This window comes from Arvicola amphibius, chromosome 7 (assembly GCF_903992535.2).
Source record: "Arvicola amphibius chromosome 7, mArvAmp1.2, whole genome shotgun sequence".
NCBI classification, from domain to species: Eukaryota; Metazoa; Chordata; class Mammalia; order Rodentia; family Cricetidae; genus Arvicola; species Arvicola amphibius.
The window spans coordinates 68,426,174-68,449,563 of record NC_052053.1 but is presented as its reverse complement, the minus strand read 5'-3'; the positions used below and the strand labels follow the sequence as shown (position 1 = coordinate 68,449,563).

The 23,390-nt window shown below is 53.4% G+C and overlaps 1 protein-coding gene across 4 annotated transcripts; it reads left to right on the top strand.

Annotated features, from left to right (window-relative positions):
- Positions 1-2,113: 2,113 nt before the first annotated feature.
- Adss1 (adenylosuccinate synthase 1) lies at positions 2,114-23,342 on the top strand. 4 transcript variants are annotated; one of them, XM_038336859.2, is made up of 14 exons: positions 2,114-2,272; positions 5,284-5,386; positions 10,544-10,646; positions 14,518-14,580; positions 15,000-15,050; positions 15,361-15,427; positions 16,451-16,558; positions 16,680-16,761; positions 16,947-17,073; positions 17,581-17,735; positions 18,512-18,636; positions 20,305-20,402; positions 21,754-21,903; positions 22,956-23,342. In XM_038336859.2, exons 1-14 carry the CDS (start codon positions 2,142-2,144, stop codon positions 23,006-23,008), a joined length of 1,416 nt encoding a protein of 471 aa, XP_038192787.2. In that variant the 5' UTR covers positions 2,114-2,141; the 3' UTR covers positions 23,009-23,342. The 4 variants fall into 4 exon arrangements, with proteins under 4 accessions (XP_038192787.2, XP_038192788.1, XP_041911377.1 ...); XM_042055443.1 differs by lacking the exons at positions 2,114-2,272; positions 5,284-5,386 and adding exons at positions 2,856-2,878; positions 13,631-13,725; XM_042055444.1 differs by lacking the exons at positions 2,114-2,272; positions 5,284-5,386 and adding exons at positions 5,850-5,868; positions 13,631-13,725.
- The last annotated feature ends 48 nt before the right edge of the window (positions 23,343-23,390 follow it).

The following is a 23,390-nucleotide window of genomic DNA, read 5'->3' as shown; positions in this document are numbered from 1 at the left end:
CCCAAAGCTGCTGCCTTATTCCTACCAGGGATATTTTTAATTTTTTTAATGGGGAGGGGGTGTTTGCCACAGCACACACGTGGAGATCAGAGGACAACCTTGAAGAATTGTTCTCTGTTACCACTGGATCCAGGGGGTAGAGCTCAGGTTGTTGGCTTTTGTGCCTTTATGATCCAAACTATCCAAACCATCTTGCTGGCCCCTCGGGCTATTGTTTCTAAGCAATTTAACTCTGCTTTTCTCACTCTGGAGCTCCCAGATATTAAAGTAAAATTGAGTAGCGAATTGTTGACTTTTGGGTAGAATGCCTACCTTATCAATCAAACCTGCCGAAGCCTCAAGAGAGGCCAGCATTTCACTGGCCTGCAGACAGGCCTGCTCCCCTAGCCTTCTGTCCCCACTGCTTGCTGAAAGTCAGCCTAGTGGCTGACAGGTGTGGAAGAAGCCAGCTCTGTGGCAACTATGAAGCACCTGGCACCTGCAGGCTGATGGGTACCAATTCGTGTGCAGCGTCTGTGTCGCGGTCTCACGGTGATCCAGAGGGAACCGTAGGTGGTGCCATGCCTACACACCCTCTCCCTAAGGCCATGCAAAACACTGTTGAAGCCACTTGTCTGAGGTCACACAGCTGCAAAGCCAGACCCCCCCCCCCCAAACTTAGTGGCTGTTACACTGCCCACCACCCTGGAACGGCTCGATGAGGGGGTGGGGTGCTAATTCCGGCTGAGCCTCATGACTGTCAGGGCTCAGCTGTTGAGCTTGACTGAAGCTATTTTTAAAAAAAACCTTCCCCCTTCTATCTGGGCCTTTGGCTATTTATAGTCCCTGGCTTAAGAGAGTCAGTGTCCCAGGACCCACCTAAGCCCCCATAGCAGATCCCTCTGAGCCCCCGACCGTGACTCTCACCCAGAACCCCAGGAAAGGGAGCCAGGACTCCTTTCCCGCTTGCAGCAACACCTCCCGGAGAGCAAGGGCAAACACATTGATTAAAGACATTTGGCATGGGCATATGACCCCCCCCCAAACAGGGTTTCTCTGTGTAGCCCCAGCAGTCGTGCGTGGGTCCAGGCTGCCCTTGAATTCACAGAGATCCTCCTGCCTCTACCTCCTGAGTGCCAGGATTTCAGGCATGTGCCACTACCACCCTGCTGCAACACGGGCATTCTTAATTCCTAATCTCTCTCACCTGGAGACAAAACTCATTAACCCTTGCATCATTCTGCTAGCCTCTCTCCTGCCTCACTCCTCAGAAACTGCTGTGCCCCCCACTCCCACCTCCTATGACCCTCATCCTCTCCCATGCACCCCGACTCCGTTCCTGCATCAACTGCCTCTGCTTCACTTTCCAGGAGTAAGCTCTCCTCAGGTATTCCTGTCTGCCCCAGCCGCTTCTCAGGAGATCTTGGTCTAAACCACTGACTCTATCCCACTTCTATAGTTTGTCCGCTCCCCACTGTGGCAGAGTGAGGGAAGCAAAGCTATACAGTCTGCACATAAAGGCTGAAGCTCTCTTCTGGAGGTAGGCCCTGGCTGCTTCACCCAAAGAAACTGAAGGAGGGCGAGTGTCCATGTCCCCTGTGAAACAGGGACACATTACAGTGACCTGCATACAGGGAGGTAGCAGCAGTGTGACTGAGGCTGAGTAGGAACAGCATCTCTTCCCCAAGCTGGGGAGTGAGGCCAGGCCACTAGAGGGTGTGTCAAGTCTCCCTGGTCTTGTGACAGATCTGGGAACTGGCCCCAGGACCACAACGAACCTGTCCAGGGGTCAGTCAGCACACTTTGGAAGCACATATGAGCCCCCGGGGGTGGGGCAGTCCTCCCAGCCCCAAGGCCTTCCTTTGTCCCTGTTTCCATCCTGGACTGACCTGCTTCATCTACCACCCAGGAGCGAGCAAGAACAAGGCAAAGCAGTGCACCCGGGTGGGCTCCCAGGAGTGGTAGAGGCAATTGTCACCTAAGTCTGGTGTGTGTCTCTGGGAAACCTGGACCCTGTTCTACTCCTGTGTCTCTCAAGTTGCTCTGATCGGGTTGTTTGGGGTGCTTCATCTTACTCTTGGGACTGAAGTCCAGTGACAGCTACAACCACCCCAGAGCTGCATGCCACCTCCACAGCATGACGTAGGCACGCAGGGGTGACTATGTGGCTCGGTGGAGAGAGGCTATCCTCAGCTAAGGTGACTTTCTGGGCGGCCCTCAGGAGACCGATGCCCAGTCCCGGACTCGAAGTTCACCATGGGAGAGCAGGAGATCCCGCAGGCAGATCCTCCAGGTTAGCGGCAAGGACGCATTTTTACTTCTGTTTTTGCTAACACTCTCTTGCTCGGTAAAAGGCAGCCAGCCACCTTTGCAGTTCCTGCAACCACAAACCCTAGTCCTGGCAGTCCAGGGGGCAGAGGACTAAAGTATCCAGGTCACACAACACTGACCCACCTTGCGTCCCTGGATCTCTGGGTCATTTGCTTGCCGGAATTGTGTTGGGGGTGTCTGCACCCTAAACGCGCCACTTGCTACGACAGCGGCAGGGGCGGGGAGCTGTGGCTAGAGGTCACCGAGGCGCTTCACCGCACGCGCAGGACCCGCCCCCGGCCCGCCCCCAGCTCTAGGCGGCCGCATTTAATGGTGAGAGAGCGCTGGCTGCGGCTGGCTCTTTTGTGGCCCAGCGCAGCGGACCGGCTAAGCCAGCATGTCGGGGACCCGAGCCTCCAACGACCGGCCCCCCGGCGCGGGCGGAGTCAAGCGGGGGCGGCTACAGCAGGAGGTGGCGGCGACAGGCTCCCGCGTGACCGTGGTGCTGGGCGCGCAGTGGGGGGACGAGGGCAAAGGCAAGGTGGTGGACCTGCTGGCCACGGACGCCGACATCGTCAGCCGCTGCCAGGTGCGGGCCAGGCGCCGAGTCCCTCCCCAACCTGCCCAGCGTGCCTCTCCCCTTCCCTGGGATCCAGATGAACCCTGTCCTCCTGTGTCCTGAGTGGGTCACTGCCTTTTGGATTCCTCCCCTCCAGGAGCACCTTCCCCTTCCCCACTGCCTAAACCCTTCCTTCCCACACACACACACCCTCTCACACAAAGTTCTTGTCCTCCCACCCACCCATCCCCTCCCCAGGGCGATGGCAGGATCCCGAGCTAAAAATACAAGTTGCTGAGTAGGAGACACGGGATCCTTAGGGATAGGGTGTTCCAGGACAGTGATGGTGGGCCCTCTGGTGGGGAGAGCCCCACTGGGGTGAGTCAAGGTCCCCTAAGACACCGCAGTGGCTGAGGGCTGCTTTCTGGGCAGGGAGTGGGCTCCTGAAGCTGAGTTCACAGGGGTCCTGGATGACATGGGAAAAGGAGGAGCCACAGATTTCCTGGCAGGGTGATCTAGTGGCTGGTAGTGCTCAGAGAAGGCCAGAGACGGATTTCGTGCTCTTGGCCAGCTGCAGACTGCTCTGAGCACCCACGCTTGTGCTGACTGGCTCTGGACAGTGGGCTAGTAGCCTGGCCTCCTTTGGTTCCTGGTGGTGCCATGCTGCTGCTCCTGGCAGCCACACTGCCTCTGGGCTGTCAGCTCTAGCAGAAAGGGTCTAGGTTGAGGGAACACATCCTGTTATGACTGGATTTGGAGACACACTTAAGGCTGCTGACCTAAATGGAGGCAGGACACCTGCTGGAGTTTCTTCTCCCTGGTTCTATGGCTTTCTTGCTCAGTTCCTTTTGAACTCAGAGCAGGGATTCAGGGTCTGTGGGCTCAGGAGGCAGAGCTTGGGGCTGAGGATTTCTGGAAAGTTCTCCTATTCTCTTGCCTTGTTCACCCCTCCCTCCTGAAGTCTCTAGGTCCTGAGGACAGTCCTTGGACCCCTGCTCCCTACGCCTTGCATGCTTTGCCCAGCTGAGTGTGTGCAGCCAGGGTATTACACTCCCAGTGCTCCGTAGGCCTCTCCAAAGTGTCCCAGCACCACTCCCCACCCTTCCCCTGGTCATTTGCTTCTGTGGTGCCTACAACCCCTCCTTCCAACTTGCTGATTCTGATCAGCACTGTCAGAGAATCCCTGTGGCGTGCCTTGATGGCCCCAGGTTCCTCCTCCATCTGTGGACACAGTTCTGGTGGGGATGGTCCTTCCCTGCTCTATCTATGCCCAAGTCAACATGCCAGGCCCAGATCCCCACTACTTGACAGGGCCTGCAGAGATGAGAGCCAGCTGGAGCACACCATCTACTCAGACGGGCTTTCTCTCCCACCACCTGACCTCCCCAGCAGACCCAAGTAGGTGCTTCCCTAGAGAACAAGGGAAGGGAGACATGGCTGAGTTAGCAGGTCAGGAGCCACTGATGGAGCTCCTCTACAGGTGGGGACACTGAGGCTCAGGGTTGCAGAATGAAACTAACTTTCCCTTTGGGTCCTCTATAGCCTCTACCACAAGCCACCATGATGGCACAGGCCTGCCTTCCTTCCTTTGACTCCGTGGAGAAGGCAACTGATCCAGAATTCCATTGGGCACGACTTAGCCCCCTCTGGAAGGCACCACAAGTCCTTTTCCCATGGGTACCCAGCCCTGGTCATTGCAAAACCTTTGGTCAGTGCAGTAAAATCCTTCCTGTGCTTGTCTCCTCGGTTGGGACCCTTCTGCCTGCCACTGGCCTCACATTTTCCCTGGTCTTCTGTCGCCATGGCCAGGCCTATGTGATCAGAGGCTGGCAGGGTGGGAGTCTAGGCAAATTGTCTCTGACTTTGGATGGGTGCATGAACCAAGTGAAGGTCCAGAGGCTGAAGCCATGGACCCACTGGCTAGGACAAGATTGTTTTCTCTTCCTCTTCCTTGGAGGCCCAGGTTTCCTCTTTCTGTGTCCTCCATGTTTTCTCCTCTGCCGCCTGACTGGCCGGCTGTGTCAACTGTTCCCTCAGATGAGCCCGGTGTACCTGTTACTTCGTGGGCATCTTGACCGCCATCTCCTGATGCACCTCACTGCTGGCCTAGGCTCTTTCCTCCATGCCCATAGTACTCTTTCTCCGGTACTTATGGTGCCCTGCCTGGCATTGCCAGACTGCCATGAAGGCCTGTTGGAATTTAAGACTCTCCTTCCATGTGGTTGGAGGGTCAGAACCCTCAGAGTGTTAGGTCATGCTCAGTACTGGGCTGTTTTGGGGGCTTGCTTGGTATGAACCCACATACCATTCCCATGTCTGAGGCTTCTGTCCAGCTGAGGTCACCCTTGTAGAAAGGTTGGCCTCAGGCGGTGGTGAATAGCCATGACCACAGGCCATGAGTCCCAGGGCTTTCTCTAACAGTGTGGCATTCTTAGAGCTGAAGTTCTGTGTGAGGACCTGCCTCGCGGTCTGCAGGCATTCTGGCACCTTGTCCATGCATGGCCGTGGGTCTTAGGACACTCCAGGAGTCTCTGGCAGGTAAGAGGAGTCACTGCTTTGTGCTCAGAATGCCTGGTGTTGATTCCAGAAGCATGTCTCTCTATGGCTGTACTTACTGATGACTTTGATGGCCAAACAGTATCTCCAGGAGAAGACTCTCAGGGTCACACAGCCCCACATTACCCTGGGCAGGACCGTCACACTCCTGTCCAAACCTATTCCTCCCTATAAGGAAAGAAGTAAGTGAGGTATAGGTCTGTGAGCAGATCTGGGAAGGAAGTGAAGGCCTTGGCACCCCCATAGTCCTTAGAAGGCAGGCCTTGAGGGGAGAGGCATCAGCAGGTTAGAAATCGGGCACAGGGCAGGTCCCAGGGCAGGAGCTGTGGCAGACACAGACAGGAACAGGACGGTGACGAAACCTGTGACATGTTAGTGGCCAGGCCAAGTCCTGCAGTCACATTGCACCATCCAGGGCCCGAAGGACAGCCAGAGTTGACAGAGGGGTGGAGAAACCCCTGCAGGTACTGTAAGAGTGGGAATGAGCTAAGGTAAACGGGGAACCCAGTGCTGCGGAGGCCCTGGGAGCTAAACACTGTTCCTTAGACTGCCCCTTGGGTGCACATCACAGTAATACACGTCACTCTGACATAGCCTTCCCTGCTGGCCATGAGGAGGACAGAGGAGTCCTAACTATCTCAGCCATCTCATTGTACCCTACCATACTGGGGCCTACAGGTACTAGGCCAGAATAGGGAATGAGGAGGACTGGGAAGGCAGGAGCCCAGAGCACCCTCTGGTGGAAGGCAAAGGCCACAGCTCCCTGTCCAAGGACCTGCAAGGCAAGGAAGGTCCTGGTCTAGAGGATAAAGGTGGGAGAGGCTAAGGAAGACTTCAGAGATGTGTTATAGGTGCCCTGCGTCCACACACAGATCTCCTGGGTAGAGGGGCCCAGCTGCCCATGGAGGTCTATTTCAGGTCTCGCCCAGCAGGGCTCTGGGTCTGTCCTGGAAGGAGATGCCTGGACACCAGCTGGTTGCATGCAACTTGGAGGTCCTCTGCTTAGCTTATGCCTATGCACTGACAGGGCCCTGAATTGTCAGGAGCTGTGTCCAGACAGCCACAAGATGGGTGGCTGTAGGAAGAGCATTCTGGACATTGGGGTTGGAGCTCAGGGTTGTGGGGGCAGGTAGGCTCTCCAGCTACAAGATAGGTGGGGGTAGGCAGAGGAAATGAGTATTGGCTTCTGCAGTGTATGTCCACAACCATGCAGCCCGTTGAGAAGGAGCCCCTACAGGGCTGCACCAGACCCCTTCCCTGCCTCACACTAGAGACATTGGGTCACAGCTACAGGGCATATAGCAGAGGTCCAGACAAAGCTGATCTGGAGTAGAATCTGGTTTGGCCCTGGTCCCTCTTTGTTTGCACAAGATAAAGGTCTCTTGTCTTGAACTCTTGGATACCAGGGGCTGGGGGTTCTGGGTGACTACTAGCCAGGCTGTCGAAGAGTGCTAGGGTGATTGCAGTGTACACGGGGGACTCAGAATTATGCTGTAGAGGAGGATCCTGGAGACACCAAGCGGTGTTGCTGTGCCCAGCAGGCTCCGTGATGCCCCTGACCGTGGGCTTGCAGCCTGATCTGAGTTCCTGTGGTACAGACATCTTGAGGTATGAGCTTTGGGCTGTCCATGTAGCCATTCCCCTTACCTGGCCAGTGGTGAAAGGTGTCATGATGTACCATGGTGACCATGCCTCCAAGGGCACTGTTCCACACTATTCATACTGCGGGTGGAGAGAAACTGCCCTTGCTGATGGATCCTGAAGGCTGTAGCCAGGATTCATTTGCAAACATAGACAGCTTGTCATCTTCCAGTGGACCTGCAGGAAGGGTTCTGAACAAGAGCTTGGCTCTAACATCTCAGGTCCTCCTTAGTGTTCAGCACCTGTGGTCATCCTAAGCAGAAGGCTCCCGCAGCAGGGCAGGGCCACAGCAGGCCTTTGGGCTATTCCTGACATACATTGGCCATTGGCCACTTAGCACTGCTGGATTCCCCCCACCCCGCCCCGTATTGAGTATCAGTGAGAAGCTGGGCTCTAAGATGCCCCGGAGCAGTCTGAGGCTGGCAGACCTCTCCATCCCCCAGAGCTGGAGCCGACAGTACCACAGGTAGTGTTTCCTCACTTGTGCAGATCCCCACAGGGTCCTCAAGAGCCTGCCCACTTAAGGAAACTGCTGAACCTCAGAACCAGAGTTGACCTCGCTTCTCCTCACTCCACCTCCCTCATAGGGGCCGAGTCTGATCAGCTGTACCAGGCAGGTCTGAATGTCCCCCACCTTTTCAGGGGTTAGTGACTCCCATCATACCCAAATTTTATTGAATGTCTGGACCAGGCATGGGAGGGTTTGTCTCCATCTCCACCAGCTGTCTCTGGGCAGCCCATCAGTCTGAAACCTCAATAGGAAGAGGGAGCCATCACCCTGGGCTCCACAGGGCTGCTGAAAGCCCAGTGTCCTGGGATGGTATATGCCTTAGCAGTGTCCTGTGCCTCGTGCCTGGGTGTTGCAGTGGGCACTGGCGCTGAGGTCATCTGATATCTGTTGGCCCGAGATGCTCATGCCTGTTCCCAGGCACCCGTGTTTACCCCAACACAGACAGGCGGGTGGCTTGCTGTCTGTGTTCTCAAGCCAGCTGACATGGGCCTGGGCACTCGAAGAGAGGGTGGGACAGAGCATCCCACCGAGGGTGTCTGGGCTCCCTGGCCCTAACCACAGTGGAATCCAGGTTGGCTGCCTTGCTGTTCCTGCAAGCCTGCCAGCCCAAGAAAAGCTTATCACCCTAGGCTCTGTTGCAAGCTTGTCTTCTCTAGGGGCCTCAGTTTCCCCATCTGTTCTTGGACACCACCTTGACTGCCTCAGGCAGCAAACAGCATTGTGGGTGTTCACATATTTTGGGAACTGAAAGGGGGTGGTGGCAGTTCCGCATCTGCTGTGGCTGGAGTCTCCAAACCCTAAGGCTTGCCAAGGTTCCTCAGGGGCCATTCTGATGGTCTGACCTCACACACTCAGGCGTCTGCTGTAACCAGCTGATGGCAAGTTCAAAGCCAGAGCTGCAGGTATCTCCCTCAGCTCCACCTCCTTCATGCCCCACCCACAAGTCCTCTCTTCTTCCCAGCAGCCCCTCTGGGCCCTTCTTGCAGTTCACCTTCTAGTGCTATATCTGGCGTGCTCCATGTCACTTTCTCCTACTCCATGGGAAGTCCAGTGTCACTATCACCCGCTCACAGGGCCTATAAGGCCAGACGACTAAGTACTTTGGGTTTCCCAAGGAGGTACCTTCATGTTTCTGGAGCCACCTAAAAACCGGGAGCTCCCTGCAAATCATGTTAAAGTGAGTAGCCTCCTAGATGGTTTCTACCCTTTAAACAGCAAACAACCACAGCAGAATTGTGTCTCAGAGGTTTCAGAACAGACTGCACAAGTGTACCTTCCCTAACAGTTGGGTACCTGGGCCCATGCCATGAAGTTGGCCTCTGGTTGGCCCATCTCTGTCATCTGATGTCATCTACATGCTACTAAACTTCTCAGAGAGCAAGCAAGGAGCAGGAAGCTTAGGCATACAGGTCTGTGGTCTACTCTTAAACCATGTGTAAAATGAAGTCCTTGGAGGGAAAGCCCTTAGACAGGATCTCAGCATCAGCGTTCTCTGCTGCCTGCCTCAATAGAGGAGCTGGTAGGCATTGTGCATACAGGTGGTCACAAAGGGAGGTGAACCTTCACTGAGGGTCTTGCTTTGGTAGGCAAGAGAAATGTGGGAGCTGAAACCACCTCAGCTCTTTCAGCAAGGCAAACAAAGTGACGTGTGCCTGGCCTGTGTGTCTTCCAGGAGATGGGCCAGGGAGGTGATCTGGAGCTGAGGTTCAGAGTCCCTAGGCTAAAATGAGCGCCACAAGGGTCAAGACTAGAGGCCAAACCCAAGTGCTGAGCCCCATTGCACAATCAGGGGGACCACAGTGCTACCTGCAGGTGGAATTTGGTACTGCAGGTCATAACTCTTGACCTTTGAAAGCCTGACCACAGTTTGTCAGCAGTGGTTGTCAACCTGTAGGTCGCAACCCCTTTGGGGTCCTATATCAGATATTTACATTATGATTCATAACAGTAGAAAAATTACAGTTATGAAGTAGCAAAGACATAACTTTATGGTTGGGGTCACCACCACATGAGGCGCTGTATTAAAGGGCCACAGCGTGAGGAAGGTTGAGAACCCCTGCTCTAGAAGTACCATAAGCAAGGTATGAGGTGCCTGGCTTAGAGGACATCAAGTCAGCTTGGGAGCTAAGTCTGCTACTCCCTATACCAATCTATGTTCCCATTTGCAGACATCCAGTTAGTGTGGCCTTCCACCTATTCATGGCTTCAGCCTTACCCGTTGTGCCTTGCCTCCACCCACCTACCAGCACACCCAAACTACAAGTTCCTGCTGGACAGAAACTTATTAAGTAGCCCCTGCAACCCCATGTGGATGACAGTCTACCACAATCAAAGGCAAGAAAGCTTTGGCGACCCACCACCATGGTCTCTATTTTTTCCACTGGCACCAGCTGCCTCTGAGGGCCTGAGGACACAGTGTCCAGAGTGTGGAGCTGTGTGCTTGTGGTCAGGTGGCTGACTAATGGAGGAAGGATGCTGGAGCCTGAAGCCTGGCCTTGGTTCTCGGTTCTCTCCCCACCCTGAAAACCCTAACTCAACTGGCCTACCCTATCAGCTTGAATTCCAAGAAGGAACCTCCCTGGAACAGGGTGACCTAGGAATCACCTTTTCCTTTCATTTTTATCCAGGACAGAGCCCTGCTGAAGAGGGCCACAAGTTGGGCCGTGGGGTCTGGGTCTGTTCTTTCCACAGAAATTGATCCTCAATTCCTCACTCCTCCCTGGTGGAGAGGGGTGCTTGGTAAGGTCCACCTGCCAAGGCTGTACTGAGCCGTGGGGCAAGGCTGGGCCAGAGCATCCCCCACCTAACCCCTGGTCATCCCAGCATCAGACACTAACTCAGCCCAAAGCCCTGACCACTGACTTATATGGCCCAAGCCGTACCACGGCATAATAGTGGGGCCTCAAGCACCATGTAGGGAGAGAGCTGGCTCTGGAATTGTCTGCAACACTCAGGTACCAGCCACTCACTCGGGTCTCTGTTCCTAGGGGGGCAACAACGCTGGGCACACAGTAGTGGTGGACGGCAAGGAATATGACTTTCATCTGCTACCCAGCGGCATCATCAACACCAAGGCCGTGTCATTCATTGGTGAGTGCCCCGCTAGCTTCAGCCTGATTTTCTGAAGGAGGATCCCAGTGTGTGTGGAGAGCGTGGGAGGTTTCTTTGTAAACCCTAGAGCTGGATTTCAGCCGGCCTGCCCTGTGTGCTCATCCTGAGCTCCCCACCCAGAAACTGTCCTCAGAGTATGGTCTCACTGGCGGTCAGAGGGGGCAGGAAGCTCTGTGCAGCATACAGAGCATGCGTGCGTGCGTGCGTGCGTGCGTGCGTGTGTGTGTGTGTGTGTGTGTGTAGAGGGGGTATGAGAGAGAGACAGAGAACAAGTGTGTGTGTGTGTGTGTGTGTGAGAGAGAGAGAGAGAGAGAGAGAGAGAGAGAGAGAGGTATGAGAGACAGAGAGAAAGAGTGTGTCTGTCTTTAAGTTTATGTATGTAAGTGTATGTTTGTATGTGTGGGGTGAGTGTACAAAAGTGTGTCTTCAGAGTACATGGGTCTGGGAACAGCCTGGGCATATTTCCTGATGCTGCCTGGGCTGTCACAGCCATTACCACTCAGACAGTTACTCCAGATGCCTGAGAATCTCCAGGCTTGCTCCTGGTCTCTCTATGTGGTGCTATCTCAGCCCCAGCCCGCTTGTCCTCATTTTTCTAGCTCTGACTGACATACTTGAGGCCTAGCTGACCCCACATCTCAGTCAGGAAGCAAAGGCAAGGTACTGCCTGTCCACGACCAGTGGATAGCACAGATCTGGCCCACTGTGTAGGAGCAGAGGAAGGAAATCTGAAAGGTAGGGGCTGGGGTGGGTAGAGTCAGAGCTCAGACTTCTTAGACCCCTCTTCTCAAGTACATGCTGTCTCTAGCCCTCCTGGTAGAGTCGGGTGGTGGTGATGTTCACCTTCCACAGTGAGAAGCTACAGCTGCTAAGGTGGCCTGTCTACCTGTGTGCCAAGCGGAACAGCGGACAGTGGTGCTGTCCGTCCTTCGGGGAGGCGCAGGAAACAACCTGCCAGCCTGGTTCTCCCTCATCCAGAACCCTCCTGGGTGGGACAAGGCAGCACAGTGGAGATGCACATGACACATGCTTCCTAGCCCAGAGGATGCACATGACACATGCTTCCTAGCCCAGAGGATGGCTTGGAACCCACAGCAAGAGGGTGGCTGGCAATTATTTGGGAGCTCACTCGAGACCAGAGGGGCCATGCTCATCGCAAAGGGTGCCTAGAGCAGCCACTCAGCAAGAGTACCAGCTCATGTTGCCCCTCAGCTTGCGACACTCCTTGCCTTTGCTGTGGGGTTATTTCAAGATGCTATGGCATTTGGGTGACCTTTTGTGTTCTCTGTGGCTTGTGGAATCTCTGAGTCACTCTGATTTGGACTAGTCTCCCACCTCCCTCTGCCAAACCTATGCCATGGCCAGCCCCATGAGGCTGGTATAGGATTCCTCCAGGAGCAATGGTGGTCTCTGCTTGCTAGGATCTCCTCAGTCCAGACCCTATATTGGCATGCCACATGGTCTTCAGCAAGGCCACCTTCACTTTCTGAGTTTCTGACTCTAGCTGTGTGAACTAATTCTGAAGATCCCATGTTTGTTTTTCCATGATAAAGAACAGCTCCCAGCGTGGGATTCTGGGAACCTTTAAGGTCCACGTTTCTCCATTGTTCCTATTTTCTTATTTTTATATAATTTCAATAAATGGAACTGCTTCATTAAACCATAATTTACATATTATAAAATCCACCCACTGTAGGGACTGGAAAGATGGCTCAATGGTTCAAAACACCAGCTACTCTTCCAGAGGACCTATGTCTGAGTCCCACGTGGCAGCTCACAACCATCTGTAACTTCAGTTCCAGGATACCTGATACCCTCTCCTGGCCTCCATGGGCACCAGACCACATGCACATGTGTATGCAGGCAAAAAGCCCCTACACATAAAATAAAATAGAATAATTTTTTAAATTATTCACTGTAATGGCAGTTTTGAGGCCACCACAGTTGATTTCAGAATGTTTGGGGATAGCAGAAGCTTTGGTCACTCCGAAGCTCCCTGTGTCGCTGGCCTTCAGTTGTCAGCTAGGCAGTAGTTTCAATTTGTGTTGCTGTTTTGCTTTGCTTTGCTTTGCATTTTGAGACAGGATCTCTGTAGCCCATGTCAGTCTTGAACTTGCTCCAAAGACAAGCCTAGCCTTGAATTCCTTATTCTCACCCTGAGTGCTTTATTAATTTGGGATTTTGAGACATGAAATCAAGACTGGCCCCAAACTCATGATCTTCCTGCCTCAGCCTCCCAGGTGCAGTTCATGCTTCTAATGGGCTTTGACCCGCTGTTCTGGGGTCAACCGAAGAGATGCAAAGTCACATCCCCTTAGATCAGGATGTGTTCTGGTGAGTCAGGCAGAGGAGGGGAGCTCTGGAGGCACACATGGTGGGAGCAGCAGGAACAGGGGACCCTGGTATCTAGGTGCCTTCCTCAGGGCTAGAGAGAGGACTTCTTGCTAGGCTGACTTGAGTGGAAGTCTCCTGGGTTTGGCTGTTTTTTAATGATCATCTTGGCATCAGGTCCCCGCATAGCCCCCCTGTTCTGGTTTTGCTGTGGTCACCAGGTCTCCACGTGAAAGACAGCCTCTACTATTGTTTGCTTTCTGATGCTATGATAAAGCACTCAGACTAAATGGGGAGGAAAGGTTTGTTTCACTTACATTTCCAGGTCTCAGTGCATCACTGAAGAAAGTTGGGGCAGGAACTTAAGTAGGATCTGAAACAAAACCATAGTGGAGCTCTGTTCACCAGATCTCTCACTTTCTGATCATTCATGCTCAGCTTTCTTTCCCTTCCTTCCCTTCCTTCCTTTTATCCTTCCTTCTTTCCCTTCCTTCCTTTCTTCCTTCTTCCCCTTCCTTCCTTCCTTCCTTTCTTTTCTTCTCCTCATCTTCTTCGATTTTTTGAGACAGAATCTTGCTAATGTAGACCAGGCTAGCCTCGACTCATAGAGATCTGCCTATCTCTTCCTCCAGGCCACTGTGACTAATGGCATGCTCCACCAGACCCAGCCTCAACTAACTTTCTTATACAGTCCAAGCTCACCTGCCTAGGCATGGCACCATGCACGGTGAGTTAGGCCCTCTTACATCAATTAGCAGTCAAGATAATGTCCCATAGACATGTTCACAGGCCAATCTGATCAAGGGGTTCTTTAACTGGGGTTTCTTCTTCTTGGGTAATTCTAGGTTGTCAAGTAAATGAAAAAACTAACCAGGACCACCTCCATAACTGCCCTTGCTTCACACCAACCAGGGTCTGAGTGGACAGCCTCCTCGGACACTCCTGCATTTGCCTGCATTTGAGGGTCCTCCAGAACTCCTGGCTTGACAACTCACTTCCCTTAGCACTAAGAAACAGCCCAGCATTTGACAGCACAGGTCTTCATCCACTCACCCTCCAGAAGTCTTGCTAGCCTTCAAGACTTCTCAGTTATAATAAGCTGCTGTCACCATCAGGGCAGGCTCAGTGCTCAGCCCCCTCGGTCAAACTCCCAGGATAGAGGTGTATGGGGCCATCACACCACCGGCGACAGAACTCTCCTCACCCCGCACCTACACTGTGGAGTCCTAACCACCTTCTCACCCCTCCACTTCCCCAATTCCAGAAGCTGCTCCTCTACTTTCTGTATTCATGAGCATGGAACCTCAAGATCTCACCTAAGTGGGTCATGGGGTTCATGTCTTCAGTGTCTAGGCCCAGTGTCCCCAAGTGTAACTGTGCTGTTGCATGTGATGGAATGAGCTTTCTCATGCAGCACCTGGGTCTGGGCACTTGAGTCTCTTGCTGCTGCCATCTGTCAATACCATCTGAAGCATAAATGTCCAAGACCTAGGACATGATCCTGTCCCTTGTGTTGCAGGCAATGGTGTAGTCATCCACTTGCCAGGCTTGTTTGAAGAGGCAGAGAAGAATGAGAAGAAGGGTAGGTCATCTCCCCACCCACAGGCCCATGGCCTGCTGAGGTCCTAGCTGACTGCTCACTGCATGCTAACTGTGCAGAGTGGAGAGTGGAGTCCTCACTCAAGGGCAGCAGCTGGGCAACCCACAATCTCCAAAACTGCTGTAGGCCACTGCCATGGCATCTCCAGCCCCTGGAGTTTCAAGGCCCAGGTCATCCAGGAAGGAGGCTGATACAGGGGGAGCTCTAGCATGGCTGTGGTGTCTTGTGGGTTTGGAGTTCAGAAGCCTCAGTAAGGAACAGGTGCCAGGGCAGGGCCATGGCTGCTGGGCAATGCATGTGGTCCTTTGGAATCTGGTCACACTGAAACCAACAGTACTTGGGAGGATGGCCCTCATCACCTAAGATTGCACATACCTGTGATCTCTGCCCTGTCCCCACAGGTCTGAAGGACTGGGAGAAGCGGCTTATCATTTCTGACCGGGCCCACCTTGGTAAGGTTCCCATGGGGCTCTGGGGGTGGCCCTTCTTTGCTCGCTCCATCCAGAGCTCAGGAGACCCTGGAGGACCTGCCTGGTCCCATATGCTGCTGAGCTTACTCTTTTTAATGGGCCTCAAGGTAGGAGCTAAGTCAAAGCTAGGGACATACTTGGTTACCCCTTTGTGGAGCCTGGGACTCTGGGATCCCAGTACCTACTCCCAGCCAGAGACCTGCTACCCCTTCTCCTGATACCGTTCAGAAAATGAGGCCCCTCACACACTGTCCTCTCTCCTCTCCTATCCACATGCCGGCTGCTGCAACAGTGTTTGACTTCCACCAGGCGGTGGACGGGCTGCAGGAAGTACAGCGTCAAGCCCAGGAGGGGAAGAAGTAAGTTCCTCATGCCACACTCTTCCTCTTCCTGGGACCCCAGTTTCACAATCTGGTGACCTGGGTACAGGTTCTGTCTGAGCAGGAGAGGGGGCAATCATCAACCAACTTAGGGTCCCTTGAGAATAAAACCTGAAAGAACAATGGGGTCGTCCAGCCTTGGGCAGGGGGTGTCACACCCTGGCTTGGTTGACCGTCGCTGCTATCTCCTGCCATAGCAATACCACCCTGACCATGTACACATCCCACAGGAAAACATAAGAAACACTGAAATGGCCTGACTGTCTCTGCTTTGCAAACAGCCACCCCGCACCCAACTCCGGCTCTTTCATGTAATGTTTGCACTTCTGTCCATTCAGAAATGTTTGTTAGGACCCCAGATGTGCCAGGGATGCATGTGGGAGGCAGTCAACAGCCACATACACACTGCACAGGCACATGGAGCTCACATACATGCTAAGGCACATTTGCTTATACAGTTGTGCATATGAGCACTCATATGTATTCGCATGTACACATGAGTACACATGTGCCTGCACACCTGTATATACACATTCACACTCACACGTGTACTTGCACTTGCATAGGTCCATTCACACAGCACACTTGCAGTCGAACGTACACACTAGCACACATAGACTCTCACATGAACACACAGAGCAAGACACAGGGGGCAGCAGTATTTGATTGACTGGGGTCATGTGCAGACCTTAGGGCTAGGTGTGTAGCTCCAACACTCCAACAGTGTTCTTGCTGCCAAAAAAGAGGGCAGTCAGAGCACAAGAGCAAATGCTTAGAGGCAGGAAGACAGGAGAAGCCCTGATAATGGAACCCACCTTTCTGCACCGTGATCTGTGTGCTCGAGTTGTCCAGGTGTCTCTGCAGCAGCTGAGCCTCAGACCCCACTACAGCTGCTTAGTGGCCTCCCTCACCTTCCGGCCTTGATTCATGAGCATGAGTCTGCTGAAAGCTGGGGTGGGGTCACAGCAGAGCTCCTCAGCAGCGCCTTCTCATATCTTTCAGCATCGGCACCACCAAGAAGGGGATTGGACCAACTTACTCCTCCAAAGCTGCCCGGACAGGCCTCCGCATCTGTGACCTCCTGTCGGATTTTGACGAGTTTTCCGCCAGGTGAGTCTGCCCCACCCTCCCACAGCTCATAGGTAAAGGTGGTGGGAGACAATGACGGGAAACAGCGCCCCCGGGTCCAGTGTGTGCCCTCAGAGGGTCACGGTGAGGGTTGCCTGCGCAGATTCAAGAACCTGGCCCACCAGCACCAGTCCATGTTCCCCACCCTGGAAATAGATGTGGAAGGTCAACTCAAGAGGCTCAAGGTAAACTGGCCAGCACTGGGCCAGGCGCTGGGTACGTGGAGGTGGGGCAGACCCCTCTGTGGCAAGGGAGCTGCCACCGAGAACCCTAGTCCCAGGCAGGCACTACTGCCAGATGTCAGTTTGGGGGGGCTTTGTAGCCCCTGCCCCTCTGCAGCCTCATGTGGTTGCATGGTCCGTCCTCTCAGGGTTTTGCTGAGCGGATCAGACCCATGGTTCGAGACGGTGTCTACTTTATGTATGAGGCACTCCACGGCCCCCCCAAGAAGATCCTAGTGGAAGGAGCCAACGCAGCCCTCCTTGACATTGATTTCGGTGAGTCCCCCTCCAGGCAACTCCATCCTGAGGGGCTCTCACATGGCCTTCTGTATCTGCCTGGGACTACGAAAAGTCATGGAGCAGTTGAGTGAAACAGGTCACCTTCCAAGGCCACAGTGCTGTCCGTACCCCCTACTGTCAGTCAGCCCATTTCCTTCTTGCCCAACTTCAGCCGGATAAAGGGAGCACCAAAGGTTGAACTAAGGCGAGGCTGAGAGACCAGAAATAGGACAAGAAAGCCTTGCAAGGCCGGGTACCTCATGTCCCCAGCCCCGTGTCATACCAGTCTACTGCCCTCATTGTTGGGGAGGCCAGGCTACCTCAGTACAGGCTCCTATGTGAGCCACACAACATCCTGTGTAGGCCATTGTCCCAGGTAGGACCTCAGCTGATGGCTCCAGTAATTCCCACAAAGGGAGTCAAACTGCCCCTTGCTGAAAAGGTCCCTTGGGCCCTGGGATCTACAAAGGGTTATTGGTAGTCACTGACTATTCTGTCCTGCAGGGACTTACCCCTTTGTGACTTCTTCCAACTGCACCGTGGGCGGTGTGTGCACAGGCCTGGGCATCCCACCTCAGAACATAGGTGATGTCTATGGTGTAGTAAAGGCCTACACCACCCGTGTGGGCATTGGGGCCTTCCCCACGGAACAGATCAATGTGAGTTCCAGCACAGGGGTTGGATGGGATATTTGGGGTTGCACGGTGGGCAGGTGGAACTGCAGGCATGCTGAGGGGACCCTGCAGAAAAATTCTCCATGTCCTACTGGGGTCTTTTTACAGCACAGACTCAGAGGTGAGGGTGTTAGGGGCTTTGAAAGACAGTCTGTTTCTGTACCATTAGCAACACAGTTCACAAAGTGTGTGTGTGTGTATGTGTGTGTATGTGTGTGTGTGTGCACATGTGTCCGAAACTCCACTGTTCCACCAAGGCCCACAGACAAGTGGGAATCCTTTGGCACTAACTTGGAGTTGAGGCTGAGCGCAGTGCCCTCTCCTCAGCTCTCTAGCCTTGGAGCATTTCTGGAAGTTGTTGAGGCCTCAGAATCTTCCGGGCCTTCCTTCCCTGACACCTGATTGGGATGGGTCACAGCTCTTGTCCCAGGAAAGAGCCTGAGTTGGGGCTATTTTCAGGGTGGGGATAAATCCTGCCCCCTACCCCAAGTTACAGGACAAGGCATACCCTCACTTACGCACACATAAACAAGAGGAAAGAAGGGGAGCCCCAACAAACAGGCTGGACCTCTGAGGTGCTCTGGAAAAAGTGCTACCTTCTTAGGGTCATACTGGGGAGCAGAGCCCCTTGAGTGTGCCTCAGCTTGATGGAGATGGAGAAGAGAGGAAGCCAGGAGCACAGGAGACAGTGGGCACCTACCACACCTGTCCTGGCCAGTGCCCAACACGGCCAGCACAAACAGTCCTTTATTCTCACATAGGAAATTGGAGATCTGCTACAGAACCGTGGCCATGAGTGGGGGGTGACCACAGGCAGGAAGAGACGCTGCGGCTGGCTGGACCTGATGATCCTAAGATATGCTCACATGGTTAATGGCTTCACTGCGTAAGCAGCCCTTTTGTACACTAGCACCAAGATGTCAGCAAAGCTTTATCACATAGGAATCTTCTCTGATCCCAGTGCCCACAGGGCAAGTGAAACTTACCTCAGGGGTTGGGGCCCTAACATGTGTATGGAGTCTTTCCATCCCACCAAGTCCCACCCCCAAGCAAGGCCAGCACCAGGGAGTGACAAGGACATAAGTGTGAAGCGAACCCAACACAGGGATGCTCTTCCATCCTGACCAATCCAAAATCACTGCAGTGGCCATCTGAGAGTTAGTGTGAGCTGGCTGGGTGTGCAGCACAGTGTGGGGCCAAGTGCAAGATAAGGGTGATCCCGAGCTGAGCTACCAGGGCCTGAGCAGAGCAGGCTTAAAAGAAGGGTATATTTGGGAAGATGTGGGGGTGATGGCCCCTGGCTTTGTCTGCAGAGCTTGGGGACCTTCTACAAAGTACAGTGGTATTTATAGGCCAGAAGGACTTGTCATTTCTAGAAGACTTGTCCACAGGAGGATCCCTGAGAAGGATTTGGGAAGAGGCACAAGCCTGGGTGGGGGAGCAGATAGGCAGGCAGGGTCTGGATGCCTCTGGCTAGGTGGGGAGACAGACCAAGCCTGTAGCTCCCATGTACCTCTGGGAGCTGACTTAACACTCCTGAGGATACAGAGCCCCAGTGAGAAAGGCTCCCTATGAAGAACCTGAAACCCTCCCCCCAGTCAGGAGACATGGGAGGGGGTCAAGGTTGGATAAGGACCTAAAGCAAGGTATCCCTGCAGCAACAGCAGGGGCTTCCCAGGCCCCCCACTGCTGTGAGCCTGCACGGAAAAGCTTCCAATGATGCGTTTAGTTGGAATGCTCGAACAGTTTTCTGCAAGGGTGTCAGGGAGCTCAGGATAGACCACAGGGGGCCTCTGCAGGTCTGATTGCTCAGGACCCTCTCCTGGGGACAGAAAAGGGGGTTGTAGGGTGCAGGCTTCTCTGCTCCTTCTCCAGCTATGAAAGGGGGCCAAGGCTCCTCCACCAGCGTTAGGGAGTGTCTGCTGCCTTCAAGACTTAACCAGAGCCTTCCTGGGTGGAAACAGCTGACAGGTAGCTAGAAGTAAACCGTGTGGCTGGTGAAGAGGTGTCTGAGGCCCTGTGAAGTAGATGCAAGGTGGCAAGGGTCTGCACCCCACATCCTGCTGAGAAGAGATCAGCTGTGAAGGCTGTGTGGAAAGGGGGAGAACAAAAAAGAGGGAAGGAAGGAAACCAGTACAAGGCAGTGCTGAAGGCCAAGGAAGGCCACTGCCATATTGCACTGGTCACAGCTCTGGAGCGGTGTTCAAGCCGATCTATCCTGGAAAAGCGAAAGGGAAAGTGGGTACCACGCTCAGAGCCCTAGGCCCCATATGCCCCAAGCAACATGGACAACGTGGAGGAGCCCAGGCAGAGGAGGCACCCACTGGCAAGAGAGAAAGCTCAGATTTCAGGAATGCTCCAGCTGCTGGAGATGAAATGGGTTCGGGACTCAGGCCCAGAGGAGATTGTCTCTGTGCTCCAGCCCGTGCAGTGACTGCATTTTGTGAGGAATCACCTAATCTTTACCATGTTCAGTGCAAACAGCAGGAGAAAGGAGAGGGTGAAAACCAGACGGAAGCCATGATTGTATGCTATTCCTCTGTTTTGGGTACAGGCTGGCCTTGACCAAGCTGGACATCCTAGATGTCCTGAGCGAGATTAAAGTTGGCATCTCCTACAAGCTCAATGGGAAGAGGATACCTTATTTCCCGGGTATGTGAGATGAGCCGGGGTTTTCCCGGCTGTGGGACCCTTCTTGAGCATTAGAAAAGGCATCCACTAATTTTTAGGTGGCTAGGTAAGGAGCTTAGGCTCTAAGATGAGGGTCACTGCTTGCTTCCAAAGATGGGCAGAAACCAGGTTTAGTTCCACAGTTTCTTGGATAGGCCTGGCCCATCTCTGGGAAACTCCAGGCCTTCTGGTGGCTTGGAAGTGTCTTGGGACAGGGCCGAAATGAAAGGCAGTTGAGATCCCACCCTGCCACTTGCCCTAGCTTCCTGGGGACCTTCAGCAGCCTCAGAAAGGCCCATCTCCAAGGGGATGGACAGCCTGGACAGTCAGGAGACATGAGCGGCTCTTAAAAATCTGGATTGCTATGAAACATAATACATTTCAGAGAGAAAACCTGCTCTATGGGTGGATTCCTTCTTTTGTGAGTTCCTGCTGCTGGGGCTAGAACTCAGGGCCCACCTATGCTAACAGGTGCTTAGGCCCTGAGTTGTGTCCTTGTCCCTGGGTGGTATCTAAAGATCTGGCATGGCTCCTGCACCCATGCATCCTGTCTTTTGTTAAACACTCTTTGGCTTATCGTTTCTTGTGCATCTGGCCTATATATGCCTGTCAGCCTCAGGTCAGAGGCACATTTTATCAGCTGAGACTCCCTCCCCTGCAGCATATTATAGGCAAACTGCCTCTTGCTTGTCACCACTCAGTAAACCCACACAGACTCAGTAGTACTCCTTAGCTGGGGGAGCCATGTGCATCCTTGAGGCCCAGTCCTCTGGCCCTACTGACCCCTGACCTTTGAAAGGGTGACCCTTCAAGTTGATAGAGTCCTACTGGTGGCTCAGGGCTCTGTGGTGATCTGGAATGTCCCACTATCTGGCTCTGAGGCTTGCGAACCCTTCTAGGAGGCTGCCTATCCAGAATATTCCATCAGCAGGAAATGGTACACCCACTATAAGCCATGGTGCCCCGGGACAGAGCTGGCAGTGCCAGGGAAGAAGAGAGTTCTGTATCTTTAAGGATACCTTGGCTTCAGGACTCTAGAATCCATTATCATTTCCAGTTGTGCCTTGGAGTCCCTCCATTGACACTCTGCGGACACTGGGCAGATCAGTCAGCCAGTGTCTCAGAACTGGTCATGCTTCCTGGCTGGAAGGAACACAGCCAATGTTTGAGCCCCACTACAATCCCTTGCTCACTGCCCAATGCTAAAAAGCCAGCAGGGCCCACTTGTCCTCATCAGCTTCCTGCCTGCCGAGTCACTAGGTCAGATGACAATTATCCCCAGAAGCTAGACAGTCTGTGGGACCCTTCTGACCCCACTCTCTCCTGCCCCCAGCTAACCAGGAGATTCTGCAGAAGGTGGAGGTAGAGTATGAAACACTGCCTGGATGGAAAGCAGACACCACTGGTGCCAGGAAGTGGGACGACCTTCCACCGCAGGCCCAGAGCTATGTGCGGTTCGTGGAGAATCACCTGGGAGTTGCAAGTATGTGCCATAGGTCTGTCCTTTCTACCCCCAGGCCTGAGGCCTTGGATACCCCAAGGGGCTGGTATCCCAACACAAGGCCTAGTGGAAATAAGACCCCCCAGGTAGTAACCCCATGAACGGAACAGATAGGAAGAAGTGGAGCTGGGAACAGGTGCCATCTGGGGAGGGTCCCTTCCACAGCTCCAGCCAGGTTGGGACCCAGCGACCCTGACTAGTGTGTAGTTTAGGATGCAAAGAAGCAGGCAGGATGTCCCTGTCCTGTGGCTGTTTACTCTGTCACCCAGAGAAGACTCAGGGCTGCATCCACATGACTCAAGCAAAGAGAAGGATAGGGCAGGGTGCTACTTTCTGATGCCTGTGGATGAATCGCCTGTTATAGGGCCCACAATACCGTTTAAAATACTCCCCTTCTGGGAAAGGAGAGGCGGCTCAGCAGTTAAGAGCATTGTTGCTCTTGTACAAACCAGGGTTTGGTTCTCAGTGTCCACATGGCAGCTTACAGCCATCTGTACCTCCAGTTCCAAGGAATCCCCTGTCTTCTGGCCTCTGTGGGCACCAGGCATGTACATAGTATGCATGTATGCAGACAAAATACTTATCATATAATATAAAATTTTAAAATTCTAAAAATTATTTTAAAAATTCTCCATTTGGTGAACCAGCAGCACCTTTGCCAGGGGAATGAAAACCATATGATGCAGTGTTAAGGGGCATTTTGTAACATATGTGCATGTGTGCAGAGGACAGCCTCAGGAGTCAACTTAGGAACCAGGCATGCTATCTTCTTCTTTCTAAGACAGAAGTTCTTACTGGTCTAGAGCTCAGAGAGCAGGCTAGATTGGCTGGTCTGTGAGCCCCGAGGCTCCATCTCCACCTCCCCAGTGTTGGGATTAAAATATGCCACCAGGCTAGCATCTTAACTTGGGCTTTTAGGATCGGCGTAGGTGCTCGTGCTAACAAGGAAGCTCTACCGACAGGGCTCTTTCCCCAAGCCCTGGGAAGCAATTTTTTTCATGATCTCTCTGTTGTGCTCTTTGTCGCTCTTTCAGTCAAATGGGTCGGCGTTGGGAAATCCAGAGAGTCCATGATCCAGCTGTTTTAGATGCCAAGCGGAAGCCAGCAGGCCACACTGCACCACACCGCCAGGAGTGAGCAGCTGCAGCCAAGACCCTCAGCAGTGCAGTCAACACCTTCGAGACAATCTGAAGCCACTTCCCATACTTTTATTTTTCTATGTACGTCTTTAGTTTGACCCACTGAATTCTACAACAACTTAAAGTGTGTGAAAGGAGCACTGTGCACACTTTTTAAAAATCTGCTTTTAAAATGAGCCTACGTGCTCAACACAGAGGCCTTCAATGACTGATTGTCAATGGCATGTGTTTAGTTGGAGCCATGTCATAATAAACGTACACCCAGGAGCCACCAGGAAGTTATCACACTTGTCTTGACTCTGTCCTTATCACTCTTAATCACTTAATAGC